The following is a 16769-nucleotide window of genomic DNA, read 5'->3' as shown; positions in this document are numbered from 1 at the left end:
ACGATTCCACAATCCCTCACTCGTACCAGTCTCCTCACAGTTTCTGGAGTTTCTCGTCCCCAGAGGTCAGCAATTAAATGAAAAATACGTGAAATTGGGTCCCGGGCCTCGTTTCTCGAAAGTACCAGACCAAAAACTGTTTTATATGCACGCTGTTCCTAAATAGGGATTCAATTAATTATATCCGGGATTGGCTTTTATTCATCCGCCGGGCATTTAGATTGCAATATACTTGTTAGACGGGCTCAGGTCGCCAGCTGGCTTGTCCCTCTCATGTTCTGCAAGGATTTTATGTTCCTCCATTGGACTGTCAAGGTCTTCTATTATTTGGGTGGAAAATTAATTTTCTAACAGTTTTGCGCAGGGGCGCCTTGAAGCTGCTTTTTTCCAGGTCCAAATATCGGACCTGATTGGCTACGGATACCCAGTACCGACGATAACAGGTTCCGTGTGAACAAAAGACCAATCCCGGCGCGATTTTTGTACGGGGTCAATTTGGCTCATGTACTTGGCCCTAAATAACATTAATTCTTGAAGTATTGCTGCCAATCAGCGCATCGCAAAAGTTACACTGTAATTGTCCACACTGTAAAAGGAAAATCTATGAGGAAACTATATGGCGTGTGGGGTCTCGTATTAAGGAAAAGTATGTTGATATGTGTTAATGATTCCACTGTCATTTTCTATTTGTGTTAGTCTAAAGCTCAGAGAGCAATTAACAAAAGGGGAGGGGAGGTGGAGGCGGAAGCATCCATCTAATCTCTTTCAATCTTTTATGCCTTATTTATTTATTTGCTTTCTTATGATCAGTTTCACTTGCTATAGTTTGTCTTAATGATACTACCACAAATCATAAGCTATGTCACGAGTCTCTTAACGGTCTTTAAATATTACTGAAATACCATGCAACCAGAAAAAGCCTGATACCCAGGTTATCAAGCAGTGAATATTTTTGTTCAATTCAAAATCCATTGTGACTGTTCCAGTAAAAGGAGAAGTTAACACGACGCGTAGGAATTAACGCAACGAAAAATAAATCCTGATTAGAGCATACCGCAGGCCCAGGGGCTTACATTTTTCAAATGACCTTTTTGAGGGGCTTATATACAGAGGAGCTTACTATAGGAGGAAAATTTGCGTTTCAAAATCGGCTGGGCTTATAATTGGAGATAAATTTGTGTCTGCAATTTTTCTATGTGCAAATGATAATATTGGGCGCGCTAAATAGCAATTCATGACAACGGTTTGCAAAAAGCCACCCGTTACTAATATACCTGAGTAACCCACTCACGAGCAGCCAACATTGCTCAATAGTGACCCATACTGGTAATTGTCGACCCTACAATATGGGTACCCATGGACCAATATTGGCCAACATAGATACGCATAAACCAATATTGTCATATATTGGTAAGCATGGACCGATATTGGCCAATATGGGCACACATCAACTAGTATTGGTCAATATAGGCACCCATGGAAACGAATTGGCCATTATGGGTAGCCAAACACCAATATTCGCCAATATAGGTACCCAAAGACCCATATTTGCCAATATGGGTACCTGGTTACCCATATTGGCTAACATGAGTCCCTGGGTACCCATATCGGTCAACGTGGGTCCCTGGTAATCTCGTACCCAGATCTCCCACGGTCGACATTCCCGAACCGACTGAGATCTGCAGGGTACGAGATTACCTTTTTCATTGCTTTTTTTGGAAACGCGAAACGAAGAACTTCAAAGCCCAATTGAACGAGCGAGCAATAAGAGGCACTGAGCGCTGTTGAAATTGGGCTTGATCGCACGTTAGTGGCGCTCGTTCATTTATCTTAGAATATTTAGTTTTTTTATTTCATTTTAGCTGAGCATGAACCATGTGAACCATGGGGCTTTGAAGGCGTTGATTAGTGTCTTTACTTCCGTGTGTGGTGCTTATTCAGGGAAGGTGGGTGGGGGCACTTACTCGGCAGTGGAGCTTAAAAGAGGAACGCGAAGCAGTATAAGCGCGCACATTGCATACTTAGGATATCAGAAGCCTTTTTGTTATCGATTAGCAGATGAGCAACATCAACAGGAACCAAGTAGAAGGAACAACTGCAAACATGAATCGATGCATCATTTAAGACATTTAAGGACGGTGCCCACTAAATAAAGAAGTATTTTTGTTTGGTTAATGACAATACGGGCAAAACAGATCTTAGCAGGGGTTATTGGAATCCAAAAAGAAAATTGGGCGTAACCACTGCACGCATTTTTTAGAGATAATTAAGCAACAATTATTCTAAAAAACAGTAAAATACAAAGCCATGTATGGCGTTTTTTCCCAAATTGAAGTTTCATTTTCTCTGAAAAATGCACGGTTACCCCCAATTTTCTTTTGGATACCAAGAGCATTTGCTAAGTCCTGCTTTCTCCACATAGTTTTAAACCGGGCAAAAATATCCCTGTAATAGTAGGCACCACCCATAGGAAACCCGAGTATGTCAAGATGCGCAGAATGTATGCGCAGTAACAAAAGTAGGCACCATCTTTAAGCTTTTATCCTTTGACAATTTCAACCCACATAGTTTATTCAGTTCTTCGTTGGCTGAATCTCTGTCCCATTTTATCAGGTTTCTAGTCAGACGAAACTGCCGAATTGCCAGCTCCTCCCCGATCTTGGCAAGGCACCTGTTAAAAAGAAGAATGTTTTCAGGCAAGCCGCTCAATTATATACTTTTTAATTAACGTGAGCAATACGCGTACGGGTTATTGATTCAGCAGAAATAGTGCATTCTTATACTACAGAAACGATTCCATCAATGTTCTCAGTGACACAAAACGAAAGGCAATTTCTAGCTCTTACTACTGGACCAACCTCTGTTTCCCCAATAAAGTGTGGGATATAGTGAATGTTAATACACAGGAGAAGAAATAGGCTCCCTTCAGACAGGAGAATTCCCCATCCATCACCCTGTTTATTTAAGAATAATAAACCTCTTAAAATGCGTATTAGAGTTTCTCTAATTGTTATAAGTCTATTATATCAATTTATTGACTTAAACTGACCTTTACTTTCCAAAATCAAATGTCACGTCGTCTCCAATCAGCATGAAAGGCGCCCAATGTCTTACTTCTGAAAAGCCGTTACTTCTCATCCATTTCATGGTTTGGTGAAGAGATTCACTGGCACTTTCACCACGAACAAGGTGCTCGTAGAAACGTCTCATGAACTGCTTTGTTGTCAGGTCCTCTAAGGCCCACAGAGCAGCCAATACGGAACGTGCACCGGAACCTAAGAAGGCTCGAGCGATTCCAACAACTCCCTCGGATCTAATCTGTCCACGTGCACTGTGAGAGCAACTAAGGACTACCAGTTTGGCTCTCAGACGAACTTGTGAAATTTCAGCCATTGTTAATAGGTAGTGTTCTTCACTCGGAATCCCTTCAAAAGAGAGTGGAGCGGCAAGAGCGATTTCTCCTCTTTCGGCGTCACCATGAGCAGCGAAATGTATCAGACCTACTGAACGTATTCGCTGAAGAACTGCCTCCTTAGTTGCGTCCTCTCCTAACAAAGGCTGAACTTCCAGCAGTCGTGCAATCATCTCTGCTTCCTCTTTTGCGCCTGGCAATGGGCATAATTTCTCACGACGTCCCTTGTGATACACCACACCAACCTTTGGCTCACCCACTATCAGTACATCGGTCTGACTGTGATAATCCTCTGGACTCTCCTGAATCAGCCTGAGAGTCGTCAAAGAAGGAACAATGCGGATCCTGTAAGTCTCTGCTAAATACTTGTCATTTTCATCCTTAAACGCAGAAAATGGAACTTTGTACAGGACGCGATCAGGAACAATGATGATTTCGGGCTCTACGAGTAAATCAGCAACAGGACCGATAATCATTTTGTAACACTGAGAGAGATTCGGTGGATCAATATACTGGTTTTCGTCTTCATCGTCTTCTACAGAACGGAAAATGTCATCAAAAATTTTATCAACAGACATTCCTCCAATTTTGTTGCCAAAATGGTCACTGAGGTCCTTTAGACGAAAATCTATGGTTTTGTCTGGCTTAATAACCCAGAATAATAATTGATGGTCGCGACAGGAAATGTATAAACAAGAACAGTTACTTTCTTTGGTCTCAGTCCTTTCAAGGTTAAACCACGACCGTGGATTCACTGGTGTTTCTTGCTCCACAGAGTATTGAGCTGTCATTAAGTCTGCCAGGGCTCTGGCCCGGCTGAGCTCTTCCGTGCAAAGTGCTTCTTTAAATTTCCCAGTTTTCAAAAATAGGTCTCTGAGGAGTTTGTATGGAGAAGCGCACTTGTCTATAAAAGAGATTTTGTATTGGTCATTGTTTCTTAAATGCATTCGCATTTTCTCACACTTTTCAATGCTTGCAAGGAGACTCGAAACAACTCCTTCTATGTGTCCAGTCAACCCCAAAGTGTCCCATGCAAGTGAAAGGCGGCTTTCACGCTGCAGGTCAAGGCATCCAATTTCGTTACTCAGTGCAAGTGCCTTCTCGTGCGCTTGTTTAGCCTTGAATTGTTCATCTGTGTGAAAGAGCAAATCTCCCAGGATTCCGTGACATGCTGCTTCTCCGTCCTTGTCACCAATTTCTCTTTGGATCTGAAGTGCTTTCTGAAGATATTCTTCAGCCTTGACATATTCACTGAGAGATTTAAAAACATTTGCCAGATTTAGGTAACATGATGCTTCTCCGTCCTTGTCACCAATTTCTCTTTTCATCTGAAGTGCTTTCTGAAGATATTCTTCAGGCTTGACATATTCACTGAGAGATTTAAACACATTTGCCAGGTTTAGGTAACATGTTGCTTCTCCGTCCTTGTTACCAATTTCTCTTTGGATCTGAAGGGCTTTCTGAAGATATTCTTCAGCCTTGACATATTCGCCGGAAGACCGAAACACACATCCCAGGGTTACGTAAGATGCTGCTTCTCCGGCCTTGTCACCCTTTTCAATTTGCTTATCTTCGTCTAAGGATGAGGACAAAGAATATATTTAACTACTGTGCTGATTATTTATTACATTAAAAGGCAATTCCAAAATAACTTGGTTGTCACGGAGGGAAATGGAAATAAAGCAAGAATCTAACTTGTTCCGCAGTTCAATACAAAGAGAGTAATTTGGAGTTCATAAGAGGAGTTCTTTGTTCATGGTAGGTTCTTTTATACTGACCTCTTTCAACGTTTTCATTTGGCACATGTTTTGGTTATCACGTATTAAACAGAATTAAGATACTTATTTAATGTAGCTTCGTTTTGTTTCATGATTAAGGAAAATGCCATCAAAAAAGGGCTATATTTTTCTGTTCCAAATCTCCTGTGTGAAAAAGCAATTTTTTTTCACAGAAACAAAAGAGACTTTACGACAAACATTGCAGAATAATGCAACTTAACAGAGGATGTCAAATAGAAGAAAGATCCTCGCAGTTAACAAATCTCCTTCTTCTCTTTTTACCTGTAACCAATGAAATTACACTAGAAAGTAAACAGCGATACGATAAACTAAGTTTTTTTTAACTGATTTGGATTTAGAGTATAGCAATTTATATTTCTTTTCTTCATATGTTCACTTATTTTCTTTTCTTTCTTTTTTTCAATGTTCGTATGGCTCACTGACAAATTGCATATAGATTTCTGTAAACTGTAATTAATTCTTGTAAATTAGTCTTCTCACTACCCGCCTAGATTAGCTCTAGCTACTTGCGGGTTAGTGTTGTTTTTGAATTTTATGTTAAACATTTGTGAATAAACTTGAAACTTGATTTGCTCTCAATGTCCTGCTAATTAATTGTAGGGGTGTGTGGAATAAGGCCCTAAGTGATTTTTGATGTAAGGTGAAATTCTCCTTTTGTTTCATAAGAGAATACAAGGCAATTTGGAAGGAGAATCTAGTAATCCATCAGAAGTTACTTAAGGCTTTTTTCCAGGCACCCCTTCAATTAATTATTTAATTAACTTTACTAACCTCGCTCTTTTGGCGTATTCATCTTTGTTGAAGGGAAGAGAATTCTTGGTTGAAAATGTCTTGCCTTAGTTAAAGAGTGAAAACGGGGACTTTCTCTGAAACCAAAACAGTTGAATATAGTTTACGACATCATACTTTAACCGCAAAAATGTTCCGTTTAAAAGGGAAACTGTCCAAAAATATTTTCTTCCGAACTTAAACATAGTCCAAACATTTTCCCTTCCGAACAGTTATACTTCTTGAAATCAACTAATACAAAATACAAAACTAGGAAAACTAGGTAGCAAACAGTGGTCCAATCAACTAAGCAAATTACGGAGTTTGTCGTAAAAACATATCAAAAAAAGTCCTTCTAATTAAAATTGTTTAATTACAAGGATACCCTTCGGTTCATACTATTCTTACAGAAGCCGTAAACTCCTCAGAATTTAGTTTTAAAGAAAATCAAAATCACTTTCTTTGGTAAAATGTCAGCTCAAAGTTTTTCGTTTCACTGAAAACCTAATTCCTTTTGTTTTTGTAAAGCCAGCAACGCAAAAGCTCGTAGATTCAGGACTAAAGAAGACTCCGTCTCCAAAACTTTTTGCAACTTAAATTTCAGTTAAAGCAAACCCTAATTAGCTTATACCAATATATTAAAAAGGACAAAAAATGACCAGGGAACACAGGAGACAACATTTTAAGTAATTTGCTTAATAAATGTTCTCACTGGGTGGCCCTGAAATTATATAGGCGATTCAGTAACCTGAGACAAACAAAATAAGGTTATATAGTTGTACCTACCTCGCACCGTTGGTCTTATTAAATATTCACTGTTGTTGATGGTAAAGGAGTGACTTGCTTCAAAGTTTCTCGCCTTGAAAACTGAAAATCCAGGACAGTTGTGATATGTAAAAATTATGACAACATGCAATACCGTGATTTAAAACTTAAAGTTTAAAATATTTTATTGCATATAAGCACTACAAAATGCCAACTACAGTCATCAAAAAGTGGTGGATTGCAAATTTCTCGTTCAGGTTATAGAGCTATGGGATAGAATATTAACGTAAACTGACAAGTGGAAACTGCTGGAAACATACTCAGGAAGATTTGGATGACATCCGCCATCTTTCTTTATTAAATCACAGCCAGTGATGGCGGATGTTATGCGGAACTTTCTGGGTGTGTTTCAGTTTCCAGTTGTCAGTTTACGTGCTACATCACGATATCCAAAATATCTTTAGAAGCTTAACAAGCTGAATGAGTCAGAAAGTTGTCATAAGTTTATTGCTTAGAATGATCGAGTTATTGCCCGTTCCGAAGTTCAAATGGATTTTGACTGGGGACGAGTTTTTAACTTTTCATTAATCAGCAAATTGATCTTCATCACAGGAAAGATTATACTGATTAAAATTGGTTAGTTTGCCAAGTTGGTCATTCTGTCGCTAGATTGCAACCATGTAGGCTTTCAAAAACCGGAAAAATTACAGTCTTTATATGGATTTGGCGAACTTTGTATGGAATTTGGGCGACCTCTGACAGGTCACAGCCTAGTTACTACGCAAGGAAACATGACTTAGCCTGGTAAACTTACTAATGTGATCTTTCTGGCAATTCATATGAAGTAATTTGAACAATGTGTAAACTAGGGCCCAGTCCCTTTATGAACGTCGGAACTGAAGGCAATTAGAGAAAACAAACAAACCAAAACAACAGGAAACGAAAAAGTATACGCGCACTTGAAACGAAAAAAACAACGAACGCAAAACAAAATTGTATTCATAAATACGTGTGAATGAACTGTTTGAAGGCAAAAGTAAATTATACGAGGTTATAGTGAAGGCAACCCCATGGTTCATTTCGGTGGATGCCTATTCGAATGCAAAATATAAACGGCAGACTGATCCTAACGGTAGAGGCGAAGAAAAATTATACAACATGACTAGAAGAACTTGAATATTATTAATTACACCATTATCTGTTCGTTTGGTCTGAAGAAAATCTGCTCATAGTTTCGTAACACTGAAAAAATTATCTCCTTACATTTTCGAAGGAGCTAGTTTGTCATTTAAATTGCGAAAAAACAACAGCTTGTATTTTGGTAAAAACGGCAACCACTGCTAGCAAATTTTTGCAACGGTTACAGTGAAACGCGCCTTAACGTAGCCTGCGAACAGCGGACGTATTTCCGTATCTGAACAGACAATGTGTGTCAGCTTACACAAACATGCATACATCTGCCATAGGCGGCTTAAATAATTGCAACATCATAGTACATGGAACAAACAAAAAATGGAAGAGTGGTGAAAGGAAAAACAACCCTAGTTAGACGCTTTCTAAAACGACCACTGAATCAGTCATTTACATGGCTTCATCTGTAAAATTGTTTATTGTGACAACTGAGACTAGTTCGGTGAAAGTGCAAAGATATTATTAGGGGGAAAAAAAAAAAAAAGAAAAAACAACCGCGAGAGCCGAGTTCATTTTCAAGCTTTTCCAAACTGTACTGAACGACCCAAATCACGGCTGACTTTAAAAATAACAAGGTAAGGATACCCATCGGTTCATAATCTCAGTTCAGAAGGCCGTAATTAAATCGCCTCAGAATTTAGTTTTAAAGAATCTAAAGCAGTTTCTTTGGCAAAATGTCAGCTCAATGTTTTTCTTTTCACTGGAAAACTAATTCCTTTTGTTTTCGGATGATCAACGACAAAAATACGGAATATGGTCAGCTAGCATTCTCGTAAACTAAGCCAGCAATGCAAAAGCTCGTAGATTCGGCACTAAATAAGATTCCGTTTCAAAAAACTTTCTGCGACTTATATTTTAGCTTAAGCAAACCTGATTAGCTTTCAGTATATTAAAAGAAGGACATAAAATTACCAGGGAACACAGGAGACAACATTTTAAGTAATTTGCTTAATAAATGTTCTCACTGGGTGGCCGTGAAATTATATAAGCCGTTCAGTAAACTCAGACAAACAAAATAAAGTTATATAGTTGTACCTACCTCGCACCGTTGGTCTTATTAAATATTCGCTGTTGTTGATGGTAAAGGAGTGACTTACTTCAAAGTTTCTCGCCTTGAAAACTGAAAACCCAGGGCAGTTGTTCAGTATTTACAACGTCACATATCACAACTAAACATAACAATAATACCGTCATTAATTAAAACGTACAATTTAAAACAAATGCCAACTGCAGTCATCAAAAATTGGAGGATTGCAAGTTACTTATCCAGGTAATAGTTAAGGTTATGTTATAGAATATTAACGTAAACTGACAATTGGAAACTGCTCAAAACATACTCAGGAAGATTTGGATGATATCTGCCATCTTTCGTTATTAAAGGGAATTTTCATGGTTTTTTTTATATCTTTTGTTAGAAAAGATGAAATAAGACCTTCAATCAGCTGTCAAATAATTTTAGAATGACGAGAGGAAAGAAATCAACTTAATTCTTGAAAGGAACGACTCGTGATCTGTTCTAGCGCATTTTGGAAACAAAAATGCGAGAACTTGAAAAATATTAGCCTAACATTCTTCACGTTTTAATCCAGACTGGCCTACTCTGTCTCTGGCCAGGGGCACTAATCGACAGTTTTATTGTACTGGGGTGATAACGTATAACAAACTTGACAATTATTTCGTTGTTTCTGCTGACAGACAAACATTTTCGGGTTTTGAAATGACAGCAAGTTTGCGTGATACTTCCCCTTTTAATCACAACCAGTGATGGCGGATGTTATGCGGAACTTTCTGGGTGTGTTTCAGTTTCCAGTTGTCAGTTTACGTGCTACATCACGATATCCAAAATATCTTTAGAAGCTTAACAAGCTGAATGAGTCAGAAAGTTGTCATAAGTTTATTGCTTAGAATGATCGAGTTATTGCCCGTTCCGAAGTTCAAATGGATTTTGACTGGGGACGAGTTTTTAACTTTTCATTAATCAGCAAATTGATCTTCATCACAGGAAAGATTATACTGATTAAAATTGGTTAGTTTGCCAAGTTGGTCATTCTGTCGCTAGATTGCAACCATGTAGGCTTTCAAAAACCGGAAAAATTACAGTCTTTATATGGATTTGGCGAACTTTGTATGGAATTTGGGCGACCTCTGACAGGTCACAGCCTAGTTACTACGCAAGGAAACATGACTTAGCCTGGTAAACTTACTAATGTGATCTTTCTGGCAATTCATATGAAGTAATTTGAACAATGTGTAAACTAGGGCCCAGTCCCTTTATGAACGTCGGAACTGAAGGCAATTAGAGAAAACAAACAAACCAAAACAACAGGAAACGAAAAAGTATACGCGCACTTGAAACGAAAAAAACAACGAACGCAAAACAAAATTGTATTCATAAATACGTGTGAATGAACTGTTTGAAGGCAAAAGTAAATTATACGAGGTTATAGTGAAGGCAACCCCATGGTTCATTTCGGTGGATGCCTATTCGAATGCAAAATATAAACGGCAGACTGATCCTAACGGTAGAGGCGAAGAAAAATTATACAACATGACTAGAAGAACTTGAATATTATTAATTACACCATTATCTGTTCGTTTGGTCTGAAGAAAATCTGCTCATAGTTTCGTAACACTGAACAAATTATCTCCTTACGTTTTCGAAGGAGCTAGTTTGTCGTTTAAATTGCGAAAAAACATCAGCTTGTATTTTGGTAAAAACTGCAACCACTGCTAGCAAATTTTTGCAACGGTTACAGTGAAACGCGCCTTAACGTAGCCTGCGAACAGCGGACGTATTTCCGGTCGTCGCTTCTCTTCCTCCGAAAAAGGTTTTTGTTTTGCAAGCCAGTAGCCATAATATACAAAGCGACATGTTTTCAATAATTCGTTGTTGCGTCACTTGCCTGTTGGACTTTGCAAGGAGGCGTGACCGTTAATCTAATTTGCGTGTCTAACTTGTAAAAAAAAGTTTGTTGGGTGGCCACGGCAAGGTGCGTCGCACTGTAAAATTTCAGCTATAAACTAGTATCTGAACAGACAATGTCTGTCAGCTTACACAAAAATGTATTTAAAAGGGCACAAATATAACATCTGCAATAAGCGGCTTAAATAATTGCAACATCATAGCACATGGAACAAACAAAAAATGGAAGAGTGTAAAGGAAAAACAACCCTAGTTAGACGCTTTCTAAAGCGACCACTGACTCAGTCATTTACATGGCTTCATCTGTAAAATTGTTTATTGTGACAACTGAGACTAGTTCGGTGAAAGTGCAAAGATATTATTAGGAAAAAAAAAAAAAAAGAAAAAAACAACCGCGAGAGCCGAGTTCTTTTTCAAGCTTTTCCAAACTGTACTGAACGACCCAAATCACGGCTGACTTTAAAACTAACAAGCTAAGGATACCCATCGGTTCATAATCTCAGTTCAGAAGGCCGTAATTAAATCGCCTCAGAATTTAGTTTTAAAGAATCTAAAGCAGTTTCTTTGGCAAAATGTCAGCTCAATGTTTTTCTTTTCACTGGAAAACTAATTCCTTTTGTTTTCGGATGATCAACGACAAAAATACGGAATATGGTCAGCTAGCATTCTCGTAAACTAAGCCAGCAATGCAAAAGCTCGCAGATTCGGCACTAAATAAGATTCCGTTTCAAAAAACTTTCTGCAACTTATATTTTAGCTTAAGCAAACCTGATTAGCTTTCAGTATATTAAAAGAAGGACATAAAATGACCAGGGAACACAGGAGACAACATTTTAAGTAATTTGCTTAATAAATGTTCTCACTGGGTGGCCCTAAAATTATATAGGCCATTCAGTAAACTGAGACCAATAAAATAAAGTTATATAGTTGTACCTACCTCGCACAGTTGGTCTTATTAAATATTCGCTGTTGTTGATGGTAAAGGAGTGACTTGCTTCAAAGTTTCTCGCCTTGAAAACTGAAAATCCAGGACAGTTGTTCAGTATTTACAACGTCACATATCACAACTAAATATAACAATAATACCGTCATTAATTAAAACGTAAAATTTAAAAGAAATGCCAACTGCAGTCATCAAGGAGGATGGAGGAGGAGGATTGCAAGTTACTTATCCAGGTAATAGTTAAGGTTATGTGATAGAATATTAACGTAAACTGACAATTGGAAACTGCTCAAAACATACTCAGGAAGATTTGGATGATATCTGCCATCTTTCGTTATTAAAGGGAATTTTCATGGTTTTTTTTATATCTTTTGTTAGAAAAGATGAAATAAGACCTTCAATCAGCTGTCAAATAATTTTAGAATGACGAGAGGAAAGAAATCAACTTAATTCTTGAAAGGAACGACTCGTGATCTGTTCTAGCGCATTTTGGAAACAAAAATGCGAGAACTTGAAAAATATTAGCCTAACATTCTTCACGTTTTAATCCAGACTGGCCTACTCTGTCTCTGGCCAGGGGCACTAATCGACAGTTTTATTGTACTGGGGTGATAACGTATAACAAACTTGACAATTATTTCGTTGTTTCTGCTGACAGACAAACATTTTCGGGTTTTGAAATGACAGCAAGTTTGCGTGATACTTCCCCTTTAAATCACAACCAGTGATGGCGGATGTTATGCGGAACTTTCTGGGTGTGTTTCAGTTTCCAGTTGTCAGTTTACGTGCTACATCACGATATCCAAAATATCTTTAGAAACTTAACAAGCTGAATGAGTCAGAAAGTTGTCATAAGTTTATTGCTTAGCATGATCGAGTAATTGCCCGTTCCGAAGTTCAAACGGAAACTGGGGATGAATTTTTAACTTTTCATTTAATCAGAAATTGAAGTCCATCACAAGAAAAGATCACATTAAAATAAGTCATTTTACCAATTTTGTGATTATGCCGTTAAATTGCTACCATGTAGAAGGCTTTCAAAATTCGAAAAAAAATTTAGAAACTTTGTATGGATTTGAGGGACGCCATCTGAGAATTAGAGACATTTAATACAATTTAGGAGACCTCTGACAGGTCACAGCCTGGTTACTTCGCAATGAAACATAACTTAACCTGGTAAACTTACTAAGGTGATTTTTCTGGCAAAGGGGATCATTTTTTCATTATATGACGCAATTTAAATAAAGTGTAAAACAAGGGCCTAGTCCCTTTATGGAGTCCAAAAAGCTAGGCAATTAGAAAAACAAACAAACCAAGAGGAAACCAAAAAGTATACACACACTTGAAACAACAAAAGATCACAAACACACACACAAAATATTGTATTTATAAATACGTGTGTATGAAGGCAAAATTAAATGATACGAGGTTATAGTGAGGGCCATGCCATGGTTCATTTCGTTGGATATCCGTTCGAATGCAAAATATAGACGGCAGACTGACCCTAACGGCAGAGGTGGCAAAAAATAAACAACACAGCTAGAAGAACTGAATTACATTAATAATGTTCTTATAAATATTGATGTCTGTCTGTATGGCTTTTAGAAAATCTGCTCAAATTTTCGTAACACTGGAGAACTATTTCTTTTCGTTTTCCTCTAAGAAAATATGAGAAAAATTGCGTAAAATTATCAGCTAGGATTTTGGTAGTTACTGCAACAACTGCCAAGATTTTATGATCTCATTGAAATGGCACTGGAAGGATTTCAGTGTTAGCCTGAATAAGTTTCTGCATCACGTTACGTAGTGTTTTCTTCTTTCCTCCTTTCTCGGTAAACGGCAATATTAGCTAAAGTTATTTTACTAGAAAGTAAGCAGCAGTCCTATAAACTAAAACGAGCCACATTCAATGTCCTTCTATAATGTAAAACTGTTAAAGTATATCGGGAGGCCATTCTGTAGCGTAACAAAATAAGGTTTTATAGTTGTACTTACTTCGCTCTTTGGGAGTATTCACTGTTAGCTCCTGTTGTTACAGATTTGGATGAGACTTGTTTTGAGGTTTCTTGCCTTAAAAACTGAAAATTCAGGACTTGCTCTGTATTATGAAACAGCTGGGCATTGTTTACCACGTCATATGTCACAAATAATTATAAAAATAATACCGTGATTAATCTTAATGTAAAATTATTTTATTACATATATTAAGTACTTCAAAATGGCAACTACAGTCATCGAAAAGTGGCGATTTGCAAATTACTCATCCCGGTAATAAGGTTTTGTGATAGAGTATAAAAAGTAAACTGACAACTGGAAACTGCTGGAAATGTAGTCAGGAAGATCTGGATGACATCCGCTATCGGCTTTCGCGCGTCGTGCCTATATCACAAACAGTGATGGTGGATATCATCTGGAACTTTCGCTAGAAAGTAAGCAGCAAGCTCATAAACTAAAAAAGCCACATTAAATGTCCTTTTAACGTAAAACTGTTAAATTATATCGGGAGGCCTTTCAGTAGCTTAACAAAATAGGGTTTTATAGTTGTACTTACTTCGCTCTTTTGGCGTATTCACTGTTAGCTCCTGTTGTTACAGATTTGGATGAGACTTGTTTTGAGGTTTCTTGCCTCAGAAACTGAAAATACAGGACTTGCTCTGTATTATGAAACAGCTGGGCATTGTTTACCACGTCATATGTCACAAATAATTATAAAAATAATACCGTGATTAATCTTAAACTTTAAAATTATTTTATTACATATAAGTACTTCAAAATGGCAACTATAGTCATCGAAAAGTGGCGATTTGCAAATTACTCATCCCGGTAATAAGGTTTTGTGATAGAGTATAAAAAGTAAACTGACAACTGGAAACTGCTGGAAATGTAGTCAGGAAGATCTGGATGACATCCGCTATCGGCTTTCGCGCGTCATGCCTATATCACAAACAGTGATGGCGGATATCATCTGGAACTTTCGCTAGAAAGTAAGCAGCAAGCCCATAAACTAAAAAAGCCACATTAAATGTCCTTTTAACGTAAAACTGTTAAATTATATCGGGAGGCCTTTCAGTAGCTTAACAAAATAGGGTTTTATAGTTGTACTTACTTCGCCCTTTTGGCGTATTCACTGTTTAATAGTTCCTGTTGTTGCAGATTAGGATGTGACTTGTTTTGAGGTCAACGTATTTCATAAATACTCCATATAAGTATTTTTACAACTCTTTTACTGTCAAATTTCTCGCTCGTTAATTGACTAATTTTTTATCATCTTTAAGGTTACCGTGTACCTTCAGGGGTGGCTTCAGTTAAACGGACATAGCGCCTCTCAGTTACATCACAGATACCCAAAACCCTATATCAAATTAAAGCTTATAGAACTGGGTATTCAAATATTTCATTGCTTTTCCAAGAAAATAAATTCCCAGGTTTTTCGTAAAGGCGGAACTGGAAGATCCAGATCGTCGTTCAAGAGTTCCCACTCAATGCGATTTTTATATTTTGGAAGTTTGTTTTTTTTCTCCAGGTCAGGATCCCAAAAGCTTAAAAAAGGTGTCGGGGTTTTCCTTGATTCGATTTCGTTCAAAAGTTACAAAACATTTTCAAAACTGCGAGAAAACCATGCGGAGTGAACGCACGGAAATGGCTTTCAAGGAAAGAAATTTAAGAATTACCAAATTCCCCGACACATTTTTGTTGGTTATATATTTTTCTAGTATCTGGCCAAATTTTACTGAAATCGGTCAAATCGTTGTTGAGCTGTAACTCTTGAAAGTGTCCCCTGCAAGCGAAAATTAAAGTTTGAGAAAACAGCGCTTGAAAAAAGAAATTCTCGCTACTCAAACAAGTACCGCCCCCTAACGCCTTTATGGAAAATTAGCCAATCATTTTGCAAGCTACTTTTTCTTCCGGTCACCTCCTGTGAAAATTTTCTCGCAGTTTTGCACGTACTCCCGTTCCAGAGTAATATAATCAATTCCTCCACACCGTGTTTGTTTTTTTTAATACGCGCACGTCGATTTTGAAATCTGCAATGATTAAGGGAAAAACAAAATGGGGACTGAAGCCGACCTCATCAAGCAAAACTGTTGGGCTGATCTGCAGAAGCGGCTGAGGCGGGTAAACAGCCTGGGTAAAATTATCAGCACAAAGCGCTACGGAATTATCAGGGAACTACCGTAACCGCATGTATTGTCTCAGTTAAAACGAAAATTCTTGCTACTAAAGCCGGCGAATACATCTATTCGAGCGAAATATTCAGTTTGAGAATTGCGAAGTTTCGAAATTGCTTATCGAAAGTTCGGGTGAAAATTCGCTCTTGAATGAACGTCCCAAATCGTTAATGCTGCAAATAGGAAACAAGTATCCCTTTGACGCTTGAAAGAAAACGTTAAACGGAACCGTTTAAAAGAGTTGACTCCGTTTAACGCTTTGGAAATTACCGTTATACAGTAAGTCTTTTTTTACAATATATAACTGTCCAAATTCCCGCGCGCTGATTGGCTCGTAGCTATTGTCTATGCTTTCTCAACGAAAAAAATAGCCAATTCCGCTCGTACTTTTTCCATGTTATTGTAAAAAAAAAACAAATCGACGGCAATTTTCTGTGGTCTTTACTCTTATAGACCATAAAATGACGCCATAAAATGTCCAAAACTTGGCAGTGAAACCACTCGCCTGCGGCTCGTGGTTCCACTTGAGTTTTGAACATTTTTGACGTCATTTTATGGTCTATAAGAGTATAGACCATAGAAAACTGCCGTCGATTTGTTAAGTGAAAACGCTACGAGCAAAAGTGGCGGATTTCCATTTACTAGTTATCTTATAGCGACGGCCGACGTGAGAAAAGATCAAGACATAGGACATGATTCTTAGCGTTATTTTTCAATTGCTTTTTTGTTTTGTTTCCGCTTGCCGAGACTTGTAAGTTTTACGCACCCGAACACAAGTGATCTGATAACGTTCAGCCGC

At 37.9% G+C, this 16769-nt stretch overlaps 1 protein-coding gene across 3 annotated transcripts; it reads right to left on the bottom strand.

Annotated features, from left to right (window-relative positions):
• Positions 1-759: 759 nt before the first annotated feature.
• Positions 760-15057, bottom strand: LOC146479222 (tetratricopeptide repeat protein 28-like). 3 transcript variants are annotated; one of them, XM_085111460.1, is made up of 6 exons: positions 14353-15057; positions 11796-11876; positions 6766-6846; positions 5983-6077; positions 3050-4988; positions 760-2671 (listed from the first exon to the last, which is right to left on the bottom strand). In XM_085111460.1, exons 4-5 carry the CDS (start codon positions 6002-6004, stop codon positions 3052-3054), a joined length of 1959 nt encoding a protein of 652 aa, XP_084967586.1. In that variant the 5' UTR covers positions 6005-6077; positions 6766-6846; positions 11796-11876; positions 14353-15057; the 3' UTR covers positions 760-2671; positions 3050-3051. The 3 variants fall into 3 exon arrangements, with proteins under 3 accessions (XP_084967586.1, XP_084967588.1, XP_084967587.1); XM_085111462.1 differs by having other exon boundaries at positions 5983-6046; XM_085111461.1 differs by lacking the exons at positions 11796-11876; positions 14353-15057 and adding an exon at positions 13797-13838.
• Positions 15058-16769: the final 1712 nt, after the last annotated feature.

This window comes from Pavona decussata, unplaced genomic scaffold (genome assembly GCF_977016875.1).
Source record: "Pavona decussata unplaced genomic scaffold, jaPavDecu1.1 SCAFFOLD_61, whole genome shotgun sequence".
In the NCBI taxonomy this organism is placed as follows: Eukaryota; Metazoa; Cnidaria; class Anthozoa; order Scleractinia; family Agariciidae; genus Pavona; species Pavona decussata.
This window is presented reverse-complemented; position numbering and strand designations above follow the sequence as displayed.